At 34.9% G+C, this 16,955-nt stretch overlaps 1 protein-coding gene across 2 annotated transcripts in view; it reads left to right on the top strand.

Moving 5' to 3' along the window:
- The first annotated feature begins 4,382 nt into the window (after positions 1 to 4,382).
- The window catches only part of LOC131061849 (glutamyl-tRNA reductase-binding protein, chloroplastic), a 161,186-nt gene continuing 148,613 nt past the window's right edge, over positions 4,383 to 16,955 (top strand). Inside the window, exon 1 of one of the 2 annotated variants that reach the window (XM_057995713.2) lies at positions 4,383 to 4,854. In XM_057995713.2, coding sequence (XP_057851696.2) covers positions 4,612 to 4,854 — 243 coding nt within the window. In that variant the 5' untranslated portion in view covers positions 4,383 to 4,611. The remainder of the gene's footprint in view (positions 4,855 to 16,955) is intronic. The other variant, XM_057995712.2, reaches the window with a different exon arrangement.

The following is a 16,955-nucleotide window of genomic DNA, read 5'->3' as shown; positions in this document are numbered from 1 at the left end:
CTTATACGAGCTTCGACATGAGACCAAAACAAGCTCTTTACGAGCAAACACACTAGAAATCACCTATGGAAGACAAAGAGTCACTCCTTAGAAATCCACTTTTTTTTAGTAACCACCTTCATATTAGAAGCCAATTATGGACGACCAAGAGTCACAACTTAGAATTCCACTTTAGATGTCCCTATGGAGAATTGACGTTGGTTCTCCACAATGAAAACCTAACATTTACACCAATTAAACTTAACCCCTTGAACTCTGCATCTTAATTACGTTCTCTATAATAATTAAGAAAAATGATCTCATCATGAAAATACTTACATAATAGATAAACACTACAAAATCTTTTAATTTTTTTGTTGCAAAATATACCTAATTGCTTATTTTGATTCTTATCACCATATTAACAATAAATTACCAATTAAAAATTTAAATAAAAAAACTTCTCAAACAAGTGCCACGTAGTGACTAGTACTTGCCGTGTAGTTTTGTAATAGTAATTGAATATTTTTTTATTCAAACAATTAACAAATAGAAGAGATTTATATTGTATTAATCATAATCAATGAATATGTAATCAATCAAACTAGTACATACCAAAATTTTTATTACATTTTTTAATTTAATAAATTATTTTATTTAAGTGGAATAATAAAAAATGAAAGCATATATATATATAATAAGTAAGTTAGTAGTATTCATAGTCACAAGCCAAAATAAATTAAATAAAGAAATATTTATTAGTTTACAAGTACAATAATTAGGCTTTTATTGTTATGGTTATGATTTCATATAAAATTAGAGTTAGGATTGATATTAACACATTAATCCTACTTTCATAATGGTTATAATTGAATTAGGTTTAGTGTTTAATTATGTTTAGAGTTACTGCAACATTTGGTTTAGTGTTTAATTATATTTAACGTTGAGATTCAATTTTGTAAAGGTTAGGGTTAGGGTTATTGTTAAATTCGGTTATGGGTTAATTTTGTTTTAGGTTAAAGTTAAATTTGGTTATGGGTTGGGATTAAGATTTAGTTTGGTTTTGTGTAAGGTTTGGGTTCAATGAGGATTACTGTTATGTAAAATATTATGTATAGATTACTTTTTAAGTTAATTCATTTAATCCAAATTCTAATATCTCTAAATATCTGTAATCTTATTGAATAGTAAAGAATCCATTTAATCCTATAAAGACATAAATTAATCTATAAGACGCAATCTACTCTTTAATCATAAATAAACTCATAGGTCAATTAAGAAGTCTATTTCATACATAATATAAAACAAGTTTAATATATTGATAAAACCATCATAGATATCAAAGAGTTAAATAAAATTTTCATATACAATGGAAGGTACAAATTTCTCATTACATATCATTATACCATACTTAGGCTTTCTAATTGCCTTAAGTATTATACAAACATAAAGAAAGTGAGATACATCCATCAATCTCCAATCTGAGTCGCTTCCTTTCTTTCCATCGAATGAAGACAAGAACAAGATTTAAGCAATTTTTCCGCCCAACCTTGAAGCTTACGCTTCCCCAGAATTCTTGGTCAATCAAGAATACCCGACTCTGCACGGATTGTTTTAACCAAAGAATTCGAAAGACAAGAGGGAATTTGGTGCGTGCCTAGATGATACAAGCATTTTCATTTTTCTAATTCTTTTAAGAAACAAGCATTATCATGCAAGGATACGGTAGAGAGCATAAACTAAATAATTCCATCTATTTCTATGGATAATTCAATTCATTACTTGACCAAGTATAATGCCATGCATAGCAAAAATAAATAGTTGGAAAAAACAACTATTCTCTCTAAGATTCCATATTTGGCACCTGTCCCGGAAGGTAACTTTCTACACACAAGCCTATCTATAGCTTGGTTCCCACAAACAAGAATACAATTTAAGAATACAATCTTTTGACTAATTGATACAACATCTTCCCCATCACTTTCATAAATTAAACACTATTTCATTATAATGAATACAATCTTTCATAATTTGAAAAGCAAATATAATTTCATAAAAAATATTCGAATAAACACAAAGTAAGAAGAAGGTGTAACACAAGTATGATTTTATTTCATATAAATGAGTAAAGTTTGAGTACACATTCTTTAATTGAAAATCTATCCTAACCCATTGACAATATTCACTATTTTTAAACAATAAAATTGCATATCTTGACTATTTTGATATATATTCCACCTAATGATTTCTTTCTTTATCTATTCAAGGAATAATAAGACATATTCAATAAAACAAACAAAACATGGAATATCATAAATGAAATCTTATGCTACAACCATAGCTTTAATTCACTAACTTTCCTTATTGCAAAATAACCAAAATGAAATAAAATTCCTACCTCCTTACGCTTGAAACTGGTTTGGAATGAACTTTGTCGCGCCTCCTCTAAATGGGTCTATGTCTTCCTTGATGGCTCAAAAATTCTCTCACAGATCTTCTATTCTCCTTCTATCTCTGCTCTAAAACAATTCTCTCTCTCTCTCTCTCTCTCTCTCTCTCTCTCTCTCTCTGTAATTCTAACTTAATATCTTTCTATCTGCTCTCCTCTGCTATTTTCTATCTTTTCTCCTCTTTTACCTATCGAACCTATGCCTGTATTTATTTTATATTTCCCTATGATATCTGCTACATCTAAGGCTCGGTTATTGTTATCAATTTGAAGTCTTTTCTACATTTCGATAGGTCTAAAGCTTAACTATTCCATGTCTAATCATTTCCAAGAGTTCGGTTTAATTCACCAATCTACCTACCTCTGATCTAATTGCCTTTTCGACACGTCTATGGAGAAGTGGAAGGCTAAGTAACATCTTCTATAGTGATTGACCTCGACTAGTGGAGAAATTGTTGGTCTTCTCCTCCATCATCATGGAGTCTGCAGTTTTCTAAAGCCTGCAATTCTAATCTCCATGGCACCACATGCCTGTTAACTCCTCCCTCCCGCAGTTACAAGCCATAGATCGTGGAACTATTTCATGGTTATCACCGTGGAAACAAGGAGTTGACTACTATCACATTGGGATAAGGGAGTAGTCTATGGGTTTATTTAGCCATGGCACTACGTGCCACGTTGCCTTCCTCCCCCCAAAGGTCGCGAGTCACCATGTTGGAGGAGTTGACTCTAGATCGACTTCTAATAGTCGATAACCAATCCGCCACCTTTTTGCATTATAACGTTAAATTAAATAAATAATATTATATTTCATAATATATACATTGCATTCAATTTATTAGATGTTAAATAGAAATTAATAAAACCTAATTAAAACATTTAGGATATAAAAATAAATATGATAATATATATACATGCGTAATTATAAACCTATCATTTCGAATTGACAAGATTATTTTAATCACTTTCAAATACAACATAACTTATAAACAATCATCGAATTCTATGCATACGAACTCCATACAATTACTTAATCGACAAGCCCATAATACTCATTTTCCAACGAACAAAACAATAATCAACTTCATACCATTGAAATCATGTCGACATAAAGTTTGCATTCTAAATCAGATTTAATAAAAATGTTAACTCGCTAATTAATTAACCCTAATTTTTCAACTATTGAACATTTTCAAATATGCAATCAACGTAACGACTAATTTTTAGTCAAATCATTTCAATTTAAATATAAGCATCAACGAAGTCACAATTCAAACAATGATGCATTGACAAAGTCATATTTGTACAAATAATTTTTCTATTGTGGTGTGTGAGATTCCCCTAGTCTACCGAAGTCATAAGTTAAAAACAACTCTACCTAAGTCATGTTCTCGCCTTCAACTTCGTTCACTTGTTCCTGCATCACTTGCACTCAATAATTCATCAACATTGACGATCCCCAATTAAGATGATACTAGATATTGAATTACATATTGCATGAGTAAAATGCATACATCATTTCCTATTATTTGTATACAACTGCATTATCATCAAAATGAATGCTCATATCTGTTTCAATTTCAATTCATAAATAAAAACCTACATTATATCTCTTAATAACACATTATCAAAAATAGGATTCGTGACAAATCCAAATTATTTGAGCCAATTAAATTGAAGAAAAACAATTTTTGTAAATTGAAAACTTAAAAATCGTGCATCTAACTATTTAAAAATAAAAAAATAAACATCCAAACAAAAAATTTATTGATATAATTGATGAAAAGACAATTGAATAATAATGAGTTAATAAAAATTAGATGCAATCTATTGCAATAGTACTAATCTAAGAACAAATACTAATAACTCAAATCACACATATATCAAATCCCACAAATACCAATTAAACCTTCAATACTCAAAACAATATTCAGTAGAAACCTTGTATTTTTAATGACAATAAACTAAGGCTTTTTTTCATCACAGTGGTTATAGGTCTAAGATGTCCTTAAAACCATTTAGTTTTTACGGAGCTGTGTTCCAAAATACAAGATAAGCTTGATCCAAAAAAAACAAAAACAAAAATAGTTTTTCACTGTTCCTAATTCTAGGTTGGGCTGATAGCGCAACTTTTAGTTCATATTTTCCATACGTGCCCCCTAAGGTGGGAAAGTGAAAAAACAATGGCTTCCAGCATGTATTGGAGGAGTAGATGTACCACCTACTCTCATATTTGCTTTTGCTCTCCTCTCATTTTCAAGAAACCCTCTGTTAATTTACCTACCCAATTCATTAAAAATGCAAAGCAATTCAATGCACGAGCATCAATTCGGCTAAGCAACCCCACATCCACAGGAAGACTTCAGCATCAGATTGTCGAATCCGATCACTGGCGTACGATGGCCTCTGTTTCAGAAGCATCAAAGGTGTGCATTTCATACTTGATTTGAAATTATATGTGTTTCGATGACTGTATTTTTTTGGCCTTTTGTGAAATCACACTACCCTCTCCGCTCAAGGCATTTGGAGCTCTCAATTTACCTGGATTTTATGTGCGACAACTCTCTTTCTCTACTGGTCAACCTAGGTCACCTTGCCCAAGTGATAAAGTACTAGTTAGTTTCCTTTTCTGAAACAAATATTCAAACATGATAAGTCGGGACTTATGAGGCTGTATGGATTTTTATTAATTTGGTTATAAATTGCTGCTTTGCTCGAAAACGCAGGTCGAGGTGCTAAAACAGAGGGTATCTATGCTATCAAATGCACATATGACTTGCACCTCCATTACCGAGTGTATCTATTCTGTCAAATTTACACAGAATTTGCACCCCTACAATAATAGGTGTCCACTCTGTCAAATTTATACAGTACTTGCACGTCTACAATTCAGGGTAGAGCTTCCGTCAAATTTATGCAGGATATAAGGTATTTATTGCGTCAGACTTGTGCAGAAATTACACCTATACAATGTAGTGTATCTGCCTGTCAAATTCATACAGGACTTATGCCGCTACAACATAGAATATCTGTATCTTTCAATCCATGCAAGACTTGTGCCTCTATTATGCAGCATATCTATTCCTTAAAATTCTTCAACCTCAATGTAATGTGACCATTTTGAAATAGGATTTAATAATAAATGCAATAATAAAATTAAAATATAAAAGAAAAAAAAAATAAAAAAATATAAAGCAATAAAATTAAATGATTAAAATTTAGTTAAGTTTAATGAATGGTCAAAAGGCATGAAATGAAAACTTGTGACTCAAGGAAGGATTAAGGGAAGACGAAAGGAATGGGAAGTAAATAGGGAAGTGACTTTTTCAAAAGGGTAGAAATTATGAAGTGTTGTACTGTTTCAAAGGGTGCTAATTGTGAAAGGTTGTGACTCTTGCCAAAAGGTAGACATGATGAAGAGGTGTGACCTCTCCCTCACATTGGAAGATACATTGGAAGATATAAAGGGGAAGAAGGAGCAAATGGAATGGAGGGGAATAAAGTGGAATTAGAGGAGGTCTAGAGCAGATTTTGAGAAGTGAGAGATAGATGAAGATTAAATAAGAAGTGAAAGGGCAGCAATTGTTGCCAAACAGATGTATCTTTACATAACCAAGGGATGTGACTTTTTTTCTCCATGAAGGGTATAAAGTGAAGGAGACATCATTTGAAGGAGGATGGAACCAAGAAGAAGATCAATGGATCCATTGAAGGGAGCATCAAACTTTATAACTGATTTCAGAATAATAAAGAGAGAAAGCCAGCTACAATGTCCCCGCTGTGTAATATCATTTAATAATAAATAATAATAAGAAAATTAAAATACAAAAGAATACAAATAAAACTCAATTTAAAATATAAAAGAATATAATTAAATATAATTAAAATTTGATTAAGTTAATGAATGCTCAAAAGACATGAAATGAAAAGTTGTGTCTCCCTCAAACATGAGATATAAAAGGGAGAAGAGAACCTCATTTGAGAGGGAGAGGAGAGAGAAAGGAATAAGGAAAGGAGCATTTAAATCAAGGAAAGATTAATGGAAGAAGAAAAGGAAAGGGAAGTAGATAAGGAAGTGGCTGCACTATTTCAAAAGGGTGCTAATTGTGAAAGGTTGTGTCTCTTGCTAAAAGGCATACATGATCAAGAGGTGCAACCTCTCCCTCACATTGGGAGATAAAAGGGAAGAAGGTTCATTTGAGGAAGGGGTCCAAGGGAGATTAGTTTGGAGAATAATATATTATTCTCAAAGGCAGCAATGAAAAGTGGTGATTCAATTCTCATGAAAGGTGGTGCATCAATCCCTATGAAAGAGTTGAAGAACATTATAGCGGACTTATGAGCAGATATATAGCAGGCTTGTGAGCAGAATTTAAGGATTATGGCAGTAATCAAACCAGAATTACATCTGCATCAGCAAATGCAATCATATCTATAGCAAGGCGATCTGTTATAATATATTAGATTACTTTAGAAATATGCTTGAATCTAAATATCCATATGCTTATTGATCATGTGGAAGGAAGGAAGGGAGTGCAAGGAGGTGGAACGGTGAAAGATTCCTCACTAGGTATGGCACCTCGTAAAGATGGTTAAGGACTAGGAGGCCACCTCATGGTGATGGTTAAGGACCACATGAGGCCACCTCATGATGATGGTTAAGGACCATCAGTTAAGGACCACATGAGGCCAAGGAGGATAAGGTCTTGACCTTTGGCCTAGGGTTGAGGGTCAGGGCACCCTGTTGCAACTCCCCTACTATCTCCACATTGATCAATTGTTGAAGTGAATCAATCATAAGAGGTGAGAGGTTAACATGATGGAGGGGAATAGTGTAAAGCCCTCACTAGGTACACCACCTCATGATGATGGTTGAGGAAGATTGGTTAAGGACCACATGAGACCATAGAGGATAAGGTCCTGTTGTTGGGCCTAGGTTAGAGGATACTTGGGGCACCTCATCATGTCTCCCAACACAACCCTCTCTATGTTTGAGCTTCCATGTAATCATTGAGATTTATTGTGTAGATTGATATATATATCTCTCAACCCTAGAATTGGATGTATTTCATGAGTTATATCTACATTGTTGTCTGATCTGGTCGCAGGTTTCCAAAATAGGCTTATCTCATCTTATTCTTGAGTGAAGATTATATTTCTAACTATGTTTTGCCATTGAAGAGCTCTTGCATATCCTTTGCATCTTCCCTTGGTTTGAATGTTCTTGCCTAAATATTGCCTTCATTATGATTGAATAGGAATAGAAAAGTAGGCAAAACCTCTTAGAGAGTTGCTTCCTATTAATTTTCCATGCTATGCAATTAGGCTCAACTTCATAGCATAAATTAGAGTTTTAAGTTTTCTCAATATATTACAGTAGAAACATTTTCCTGAATCATTTTTATAGTTGCACAAACATTTGTAATTATGACCTCCGATAGAAAATGTTAAATCATGAAAGCCAAACAATGCTTGAAGATTTTACGTTTTAACTAAATGGTTGTGAAAACAATCTTCTAAACAAGTAAATACACTCTATTTTGGTTTAAAGCTAGCTTGCCGGTTCGGGTTCGAAGAATTGGTACGGCAAAATTTTGAAAAGGGGTTTGGGTTCGTTAGTACAAAAACATGTAAATTTTATATATATATTAATATTTGTGCAGCCTATAAGCATGAATTAAGATTAGCATGTCACATAGCATCATATAAACAACAAAACAAACATAAAATTGTAATCATAGCATCATGATCATACCATAATAGCATCATATACATCAAGTTTAATATCAAAATGACAAAATATTCAAGTATCCCTATCTCAATAGTAGGTTTCAATTGGGTATATCTCATATCTTGCCCTACAGCTCACACTCAGAAACTGGGCTCCTTGTTTTGTAGAACAACAATTGCTTAGATTTGCTCTTTCTCTAGCCAAACATGTTCTGCAATCTTGTACTGATATATCTCTCCAACACTGAACTAAACCATATAATGTTCTACTAGCATTATATTTGGCTATTCTAGCAGTGAAACGCTTATTTGCAGGGATGTAAGCTTTCTCAGATAGATTTGACAGAAGGCTGCTGGTTTTGTTCTCGAAAGCATCTCTACTTTTAGTAATATCCATTGTGTTCACCAAGAGAATTCTTTTAGTATCTAGTCTTGAAATGAAATTAGAATTGTGATAGTGCATGAAACAATCATCCAACCATATTTTCCCACTTATGTCGTTGGGGCAAAGGTCGTGAAGGGTTTTATTTGCTTCCACTACACATTTTGAGCATCTATCTACTGATATAGTTCCAGTGCACTGGAGCAGACCGTAGACCTTAGTGGGAGATTGGCCATGGGAAGAAGTGTTAAACCCTGAATTTTTAGGTGCATTAAGATACAAATCGTTCATAACTAGGTTTAAGTATGTGGAATAGGTGCTGCCATTGGTGAAAGTTGAGGAATTATCGCATGTGTGCCATGTGTAGATACACATGACTGATGGAAAAATTCTAAGTTACTGGGTTCGCCCTTGGACCCCCTTGGTACCGGTCTTGGTTCGGGTCCAGTTCGGACTGGGTTCGACCAGTGTTCGAGAAACCCAGAGGTGGTTCGTCCTTGGTCGAACCCAAGCGAACCTGGGTCAAACCCAGTTGAACCTGGGTTGAACCCAAGCGAACCCAGGTCGAACCAGTCGAACCTGGGTCGAACCCAAGCGAACCTAGTCGAACCCAGTCAAACCCGGGCAGCCCAAAAAAGCAAATTATATGCAAATATTTTTTTTTGAATTCCGCCTGCTAAAAAGTGAAACCTATACCCTAAAAGTGACTTCTAAAACATTATATTCACTCATTTCACCTCTAAAAGTGGCATTGGCTCATCTAATGTCAATGTCAATGAGGAGGAGGATGAATTAGATGATCCATTTGATGATTAAACTTTATATTGTTGAAAGTTGAAACAATGATACTTGAATATTTTGTCATTTTGATATTAAACTTGATATATATGATGCTATTATGGTATCATCATGATGCTATGATTACAAACTTATGTTTGTTCTGTTGTTTATATGATGCTAGGTGACATGCAAATTTTAATTCATGCTTATAGGCTTCACAAATATCAAAATATATGTATCTATATATATATAAAATTTACATGTTTTTGTACTAACGAACCCAAACCCCTTTTCAAAATTTTGCCGTATTGGCATACCAGGTTCTTCGAAGCCGAATTGGTAACTTAGGAAAATTTTGTACAAACAGCAAAAAGAGGATGAACCACCTAGGCGGAATTGAAATTTTTTTTTAATTTGGCATAAAAAATCACTTTGGGCCGCCTTGACACCCGGGTTCACTTTGGGTTCTCTGTGGTTCTCTTTGGTTTGACCTGGGTTCGCTTGGGTTCGACCCAGGATGAACCACCTTTGGGTTTTAAGAACCCTGGTCGAACCCAGTCGAACCAGGCCCAAAATCACGAGCTAGTTTGGACCAGAACGCGAACCAAGGGGGTCCAGAGGAGAACCTGGTAACTCAGGTTTAAAGAGATCTCATGCAATCTCAAATACACATAATCTAAACTAAACTGAGTTGTGATTGGTTTTATTTTTAATATATAAAATTTGGACCGGTTAAGTAAATATGAGATTGCAGGAAATTTAGCAGAGCAGGATCTCTTATTGAGTTTTAGGTGAGTAAAGTGGATGTTCAAGAGGTAATTCCTATTTCCGAGGGTTTATTGTACTTAAAATCTGTACGTAAACCATAGCTATTGCCTTTTCATTCTTTTTCAATAGCACTACCATCTGTGTTGTTTGGATTTGTAGAAATGACATCTAAAGTTAAGTAAATATGAGATTGCAAGGAATTGAGTAGAGCAAGATTTCTTGTTTAGTTGTTGGCGAGTAAAGTGGGTGTTTAAGAAGTAATTTCTAATCTCTATTATGAAATTAAACACAAGATGATCACCAAGATATTCGGTACCAAGCAAAGGAACAAAATTGGCCTTAAATAAGATTAAAATTGCTTTATCTAAATAGGATAAGAGCAACAACTAAGAGGATAAGACCTACAACTAATAAAGTTTTTTTTTTTCCTAAACTTTATCCTAAAAGCTAATTGACCATTCTAAAAAAACATTACTTTAACACCCTCTCTTAATGGTCAATCTACTAACTACACCAAGCTTATCTTAAAATTTTACAAATTTGTCAGAACTCAAAGACTTGGTAAGATTGTTTGTAGTTTGATTATTGGAAGGACAATATTGCAACATAATTGATCCATCTACAAGTTGTCTAATAAAATGACAATGAAGCTCCACATGTGCGGTACACTTGTGGAAGATTGGATTCTTGGCAAGTTTTAACACCTCTTGATTGTCATAGAACAAGAGTGAAGACTTTGCTTTAAGCATTTTCACATTTGAAAGCATCCTTCTAAGCCATATTGCTTCACATGCTGCTTTTATTGCTCCTCCATTATCTTCTTTTGTTGAGGATAGAGTTATTGCCTATTGTTTCTTGCTAGTCCAAGTGACTACACTTAATGCAAGGTTGAAAACCTAACTAAAAGTGGACTTCCTGTCATCAATAGAACCTTCCCAATCTAAATTTGTAAACATAACCAGCTTAGGATCTCAACACCCTCTTTGCTGTAGTCCAATGTTCTGCTTTGGGTGTTGTCATGAATCTAGAAATGAAACTCATAGCATAGTTCAAATTTGGTTTAGTGGCTGTAAGATAAATTAAGATCCCCACAAGTTGTCCATATGCACACTCATTAACTGTTTGGGAGTCAGTTTTGATTGAAAGTTTCAGTCCTTTCTAATATGTCTTGACAAGGTTTTGCAGTTTATCATTCTAAATTTGTCAAGCAAACTCTGAGCATATCTAGATTGTGAAACAAAAATGTTGCCACTTTTTTGCCAAACTTCTACACATAGGTAGTAATGTAAGAGGCCTAAATCAATCATGTCAAAAGTTGTACTCATTTGATTTGATCCTTTCAATTGCATGTGCTTCGTTACCTGTAATAATGATGTCATCTACATAAACTATTAGCATAATGATATCATTACCTATGCTTTTGATGTATAGATTTGGATCCGAAGGACTCTATTGGAATCCTTGTTCAACCAAATATGTCTCAATTTTGATGTACCACATCTCGGGTGCCTACTTCAGACCACATAAAATTTTCTTCAGTCTTCATACAAGATGCTCCTTCCTTGCAACCTAAAAACCCTATGTTTGAGACTTGTAGATTTCTTCCTCCAAATCATCGTTGAGGAGGGCACTTTTTATGCCCATTTGATGGATAGTCAAGCCATTTGAGCTGCCATGGCTAGGACCCAATCGAATGGTGCTCATCTTTGCTTTAGAAGCAAAGTTGTCCTCCTAGTCAATGCCTTCTCTTTGTGAGATCCTTTTGCAACCAATTGAGCTTGTCAAGAACATAGCTGGTGAAGATTTGGTAAAATGCATTGTTACTTACAAAATGAACAAGAGTTCTTATAGCAATTACTAGAGATGATGTTTCCTTAACGAAATAATCTTTCATTGAAACCAGAATTAGAAACATTTTAAAGAAACAAAAAAATACAATAAATATACAATATTGACCATTAATTAATATATACAAATATTATTCTAATACCCTCCGTTAATGGTCAATCTGTCAACTACACCAAGTTGCCCCCAAAATTTACAAACTTGCCCGGGCTCAAAGACCTGGTGAGGATGTTTGCAGTCTGATCCTCAATTGGAACATACTGCAATTGAATTGATCCGTCCTCAACAAGCTGTCTGATGAAATGACAATGAAGCTCAACATGCTTTGTTCTTTCATAGAAGACTGAATTTTTGGCAAGTTTGAGATTCCCTTGATTGTCACAGTAGAGGGGTGAAGGCCTTGCTTGAGACATTTGCATGTTAAAAAGCATCCTTCAAAGTCAAGCTGCCTCACAAGTTGCTTTAATAGTTCCTCGATATTCTGCTTCGATTGAGGAAAGAGCTACTGCCTGCTACTTCTTGCTGGTCCACGTGATGACACTTGTTCCTGCACTAAAGACATACCCAGATGTTGACTTCCTATCGTCAACAGAACCTGCCCAATCTGAGTCTGTGAAACTAAGAGGTCTAGGATTTTTTCTTATGCCATACAAAATGCCAAAGTCAGAAGTGCCCTTCACATATCTCAACACACGCTTCACTGCAACCTAGTGTTTAACTTTAGGAGCTGTCAGGAAGCGGGAGATGTAGTTCACTGCATAATTGATATCAGGTCTAGTGGCGGTGAGGTAGATGAGACTTCCCACTAGTTGCTTGAATAAGGATTCATCCACCACTGGTGAATCTGAATTGGCTAACAACTTCAACCTTCTTTCCATAGGTGTAGAGGCAGCTTTGTGATCCTGCATCTGAAACTTATCAAGCAGACTCCTAACATATTTCAATTGAGAGATAAAGATAGGCCATTAGTTTGCCAAACCTCAACACTTAAGCAGTAATGCAGAAATCCCAAGTCTGTCACGTCAAAGGATTGGCACAAACTCTGTTTGATCTGCTCAATCAAAAGTGCTAGACTATCAGTGATAATCAGATAATCAACATAGATGACAAGCAAAACAATATCACCACCAGTAGTTTTGACATATAGATTGGAATCAGAAGGACTCCTCTGAGAGCCTTGATCGCTGAGGTACTTATCAATTTTTATGTACCAAGCCCAAGGAGCCTGTTTCAAGCCATATAGTGCTTTCACCAGTCTGTATACCTGGTGTTCTTTACCGGCAACCTTGAATCCTAGAGGCTGTGTCATATAGAGTTCTTCTTGCAACTCGCCATTGAGGAATGCACTCTTGACGTCCATTTGATGGACTTTCCAACCAACCTGGGCTGACATGGCAAGGACAAGCCGAATTGTATTCATTTTGGTTGTAGGAGCAAAAGTCTCCTCATAGTTAATGCCCTCTTTTTGTGAGAACCCCCGAGCAATTAATCGTGCCTTGTACTTATCAAGGGTTCCATCAGCCTTACACTTAACTTTGTACACCTATTTGCAACCAATGGGCTTTTTCCTAGGTGGAAGATTAGAGAGGACCCAAGTGTTGTTCTTCAGAAGAAATTGTAGTCCATCACTTTTTATTCATCCAACTTTCAATTAAATCAAAAAAATTGTAATTAAAAATTCATTAATAAATTTCACATGTATCAATAGCCGCCTATTTTATTTTCAGCAGTGTTCAGCTTCCATAGCCTGTTCCCACTGAGGTATACCTTTAGCCTTTGCATATGTCTGAGACTCAAACCTTATGAATGTTGGCCATGAGAGCAAAATTAAGTGTATGCAGTTGTTTGCTCTTGTTTCTAGACGATCTACCCTCAATGAGCTCATCGTCATGAAGATCACCAATAGTCTTGGCCCACCACTTAGGCTAGAGAGTAGAAGTTCCAACATCTAAAATAGGTGTAACATCACCAGGAATGTAAATAACAAAGTCATTAGGATGCTACTCAAGATTCTCTTGAGGAAAGTCGGGTGGTGCAATAACATGTTGAGGAGACTCCACAACTTCAGAGTTAGAGTCTGTGGAATCCCTCAACATGAATCCACAATTTTAAAAAATTGTGTAGAATCCAAATCCCTTAGTTGCAACAAAAAATGCGAATAATTTTGCATCTAGGGCATCATGCATTCTGTAGGAAAACCTAGCAGTCGGAGTAGAGCAGAAACAGAGTCTTCTTGAAACCCTAGTTGCAGATCAAAAGAAAATGCCCTCACGATGCAGAAAAACAAAACAAAATGCCCATAGTCTTTGTGAGCAACAAAGGTAATCCCATCGCAAAAAAAAAAGAAGACAAAGTCGTTGCAAGCTGTAGGAACACAAGGCTATCGAGCCGCGTGAGAGCCGAAGAAGACAAACACAGGCAAAAACACCGTCGCACACAGGCTGGGATTTTGTCGCGTGTAGGCCAGAAGTCGTCACGATTTTAAATAGCATCAAAACATGAACACGATGTAGGCAGGAAGAACAAAAGAAGGTGCACTATGAATTGAGATTGCACAGAAAAAAAATCCGATCCAAGGAACAACAAAAAAAAAAATGGCACTGAACCTTTAAACGGTTTGCAGAGACTTAGATGTGCATATCATAGTGGAGGTTGCGAAAAAAAATAAATTTTGCAGGCCAAACGCCCAACTAGAAAGTTTTTTTTTTATTTCAAAATTTTTAGAAAAAAACAAATTTTGTTTTCCAGCTCTGATACCATGAAGATTTGGTAAAATGCATTGTTATTTACAAAATGAACAAGAGTTCATATAGCAATTACAAGAGACAATGTTTCCTTAACGGTACAATCGTTCATTGAAACCAGAATTAGAAACATTCTAAAGAAACTAAAAATACAGTAAATATACAATATTGACCATTAATTAAGATATACCAATATTATTCTAATAGTTGGTAGACCCATAATTTATGACTCGGAAAAACTCACCAAAAACAAAACAACTTAAAAAATTGCTTTTTCTTTTGAAACACTTTTTTGTTTGTAAAATTTGAGTCCTTAAATGAGTGCAAAAGTGTTTTCTATAAAATTTCATTAATATGAGTACAAATTGAGTATAAAATTGCATATTCTTTTGAAACACTTTTTTGTTTCTAAAATTTGAGTCCATAAATGAGTGCAAAAGTGTTTTCTATAAAATTTCATTAATATGAATACAAATTGAGTATAAAATCGCATAATCATGTAGAATCGTGGTACAATAGATAGTTGACAACTATTATGAATTTATGATGATTTCCTTTGAAAATTATAATCATAATTCAGAAATTACATATTACAAAATACATTTTACATCTTGCTCTTCCCTAATCTAGTGAAAACTTGGGGAGAGGTTGAGGTTCTAATCCTTGTAGTTGGCTATGACTGCTCGCTTGACATAGAAGGTTGTGCTTGTGGCTGTGGCTCAACCTCCATCCTGCTAGTACATGGCAATGACTCCTTTCCCTCATTGATATCATCCAGTGCTATAGCTTCTACGACAGCCACATCCTCCATTGCCTGCCTCTCAAAATCAAGAATCTCATCTTTACTAAATAAAGGGGGTTGCTTTGCCCCCCCTATCTAATTGCTATAAGGATTGGTGTCATCCAAATCAATGAGCTCCTCTAATTTGTTCTCTACCCTTCTTGAGCAAAGCTGAAGGTTGTTCACAATTGCACAAAGACAAGGTCATTGAGGTGTTTTTGAGTTAATGTGTTCCTCTTCTTCATGTGGACAACCTCAAACAAATTCCAATTGTGCTCGCAATTGGATGCAGTACAAGGTTGGCACAAAATACAGAGTGCTAATCTTTGAAGATTTGCGTATTTGCACCTCAATCTATCCACCAAGAATCTATAGATAAAAAAATTAAAAAGTTAGTAAGCAAACCATATTTTATCAAATTATCAATAGTTGTAAATTTGAAAATTGTGATTTGGAAGATGCATATGATGTTAAGACTCTCATTTTTGTTACTTGGTGACTAAGTGGTTCTTCTTAATATAACTATTTCCAAAGAAAAGAGCTTACCCCTACCACACCTATAATTGTGCAATTCTTGATTAGTGAGGTCTCTGACCTCAGCTTGGGATGTTATTCTTGGAATGCATGTCGTGAGGCCCTCCAAAACCTCTCCAGTAGGATCTGAGAAGCTCTTTGAATAGAAAGAATTGGGGTTGAGGAATTATCTTGTTGCATGGATGGGTTAGTGGACTGGATTGTTCCACCTTTGATCAATGATCTCCCTAATAGGATCAAATTTAAGGTTGCGCCCTTGTAATAGTATCAAATGGACTCTCTGACCCTATCCATGGCCTCATAAATGTATCCAATTGAGTTTTGATCCCCATCTGCCAAACAAAGAACTCTAGCCAAGGGCTCCAACACCTACAATTTACAAATACAAAAAGATTAAAATTACAAATTTATAATGTGACTAAAATTAAACAAAATAAAACATTCAATTCAAATTTCAAATTGATGTTTGAAATTACCTTCATGATCTTTGTAGTTCTTTGTGCAAAAAGATTATCAAAGACTATCCTTGCAACCCTCTCTCCATCAAGCTTCTTTGAATATGATGAGTCTACTCATGCTTGAATCACAAACATTTGTTTCAAGAAAGTCAACGACCAATAATGCTTTGCAACATTAGGAAAATCGTTGCAAACCTTGTGATCACCCCAACTCTTTCCCTTTGTTATGATCCTTAATGAAACTAAGAACTTAAGGGTGATTATAAATATTTTTTTTATGCTTCTTGTGCCATCTACAAACCATCACACCTAATGGATTTTGGTTATTTCCTCCAAAAGAAGGTCAAGACAATGTGCTGCACAAGGGGTTCAAAAGAGAGACCGATGCCTCTCTTCAAGCAATCTCTTAGCCACCACATATGTTGCTGCATTGTCAGTTATGATTTGAAGTACAGTCTCTATGCCCACCTCCAAGAGAATTTCCTGTAACATTACACTCAATGTT

The sequence above is a fragment of the Cryptomeria japonica genome, chromosome 4 (genome assembly GCF_030272615.1).
Source record: "Cryptomeria japonica chromosome 4, Sugi_1.0, whole genome shotgun sequence".
Taxonomy (NCBI): domain Eukaryota; kingdom Viridiplantae; phylum Streptophyta; class Pinopsida; order Cupressales; family Cupressaceae; genus Cryptomeria; species Cryptomeria japonica.
The sequence above is the reverse complement of the archived record's forward strand: the minus strand, read 5'-3'. Positions and strand labels throughout refer to the sequence as shown.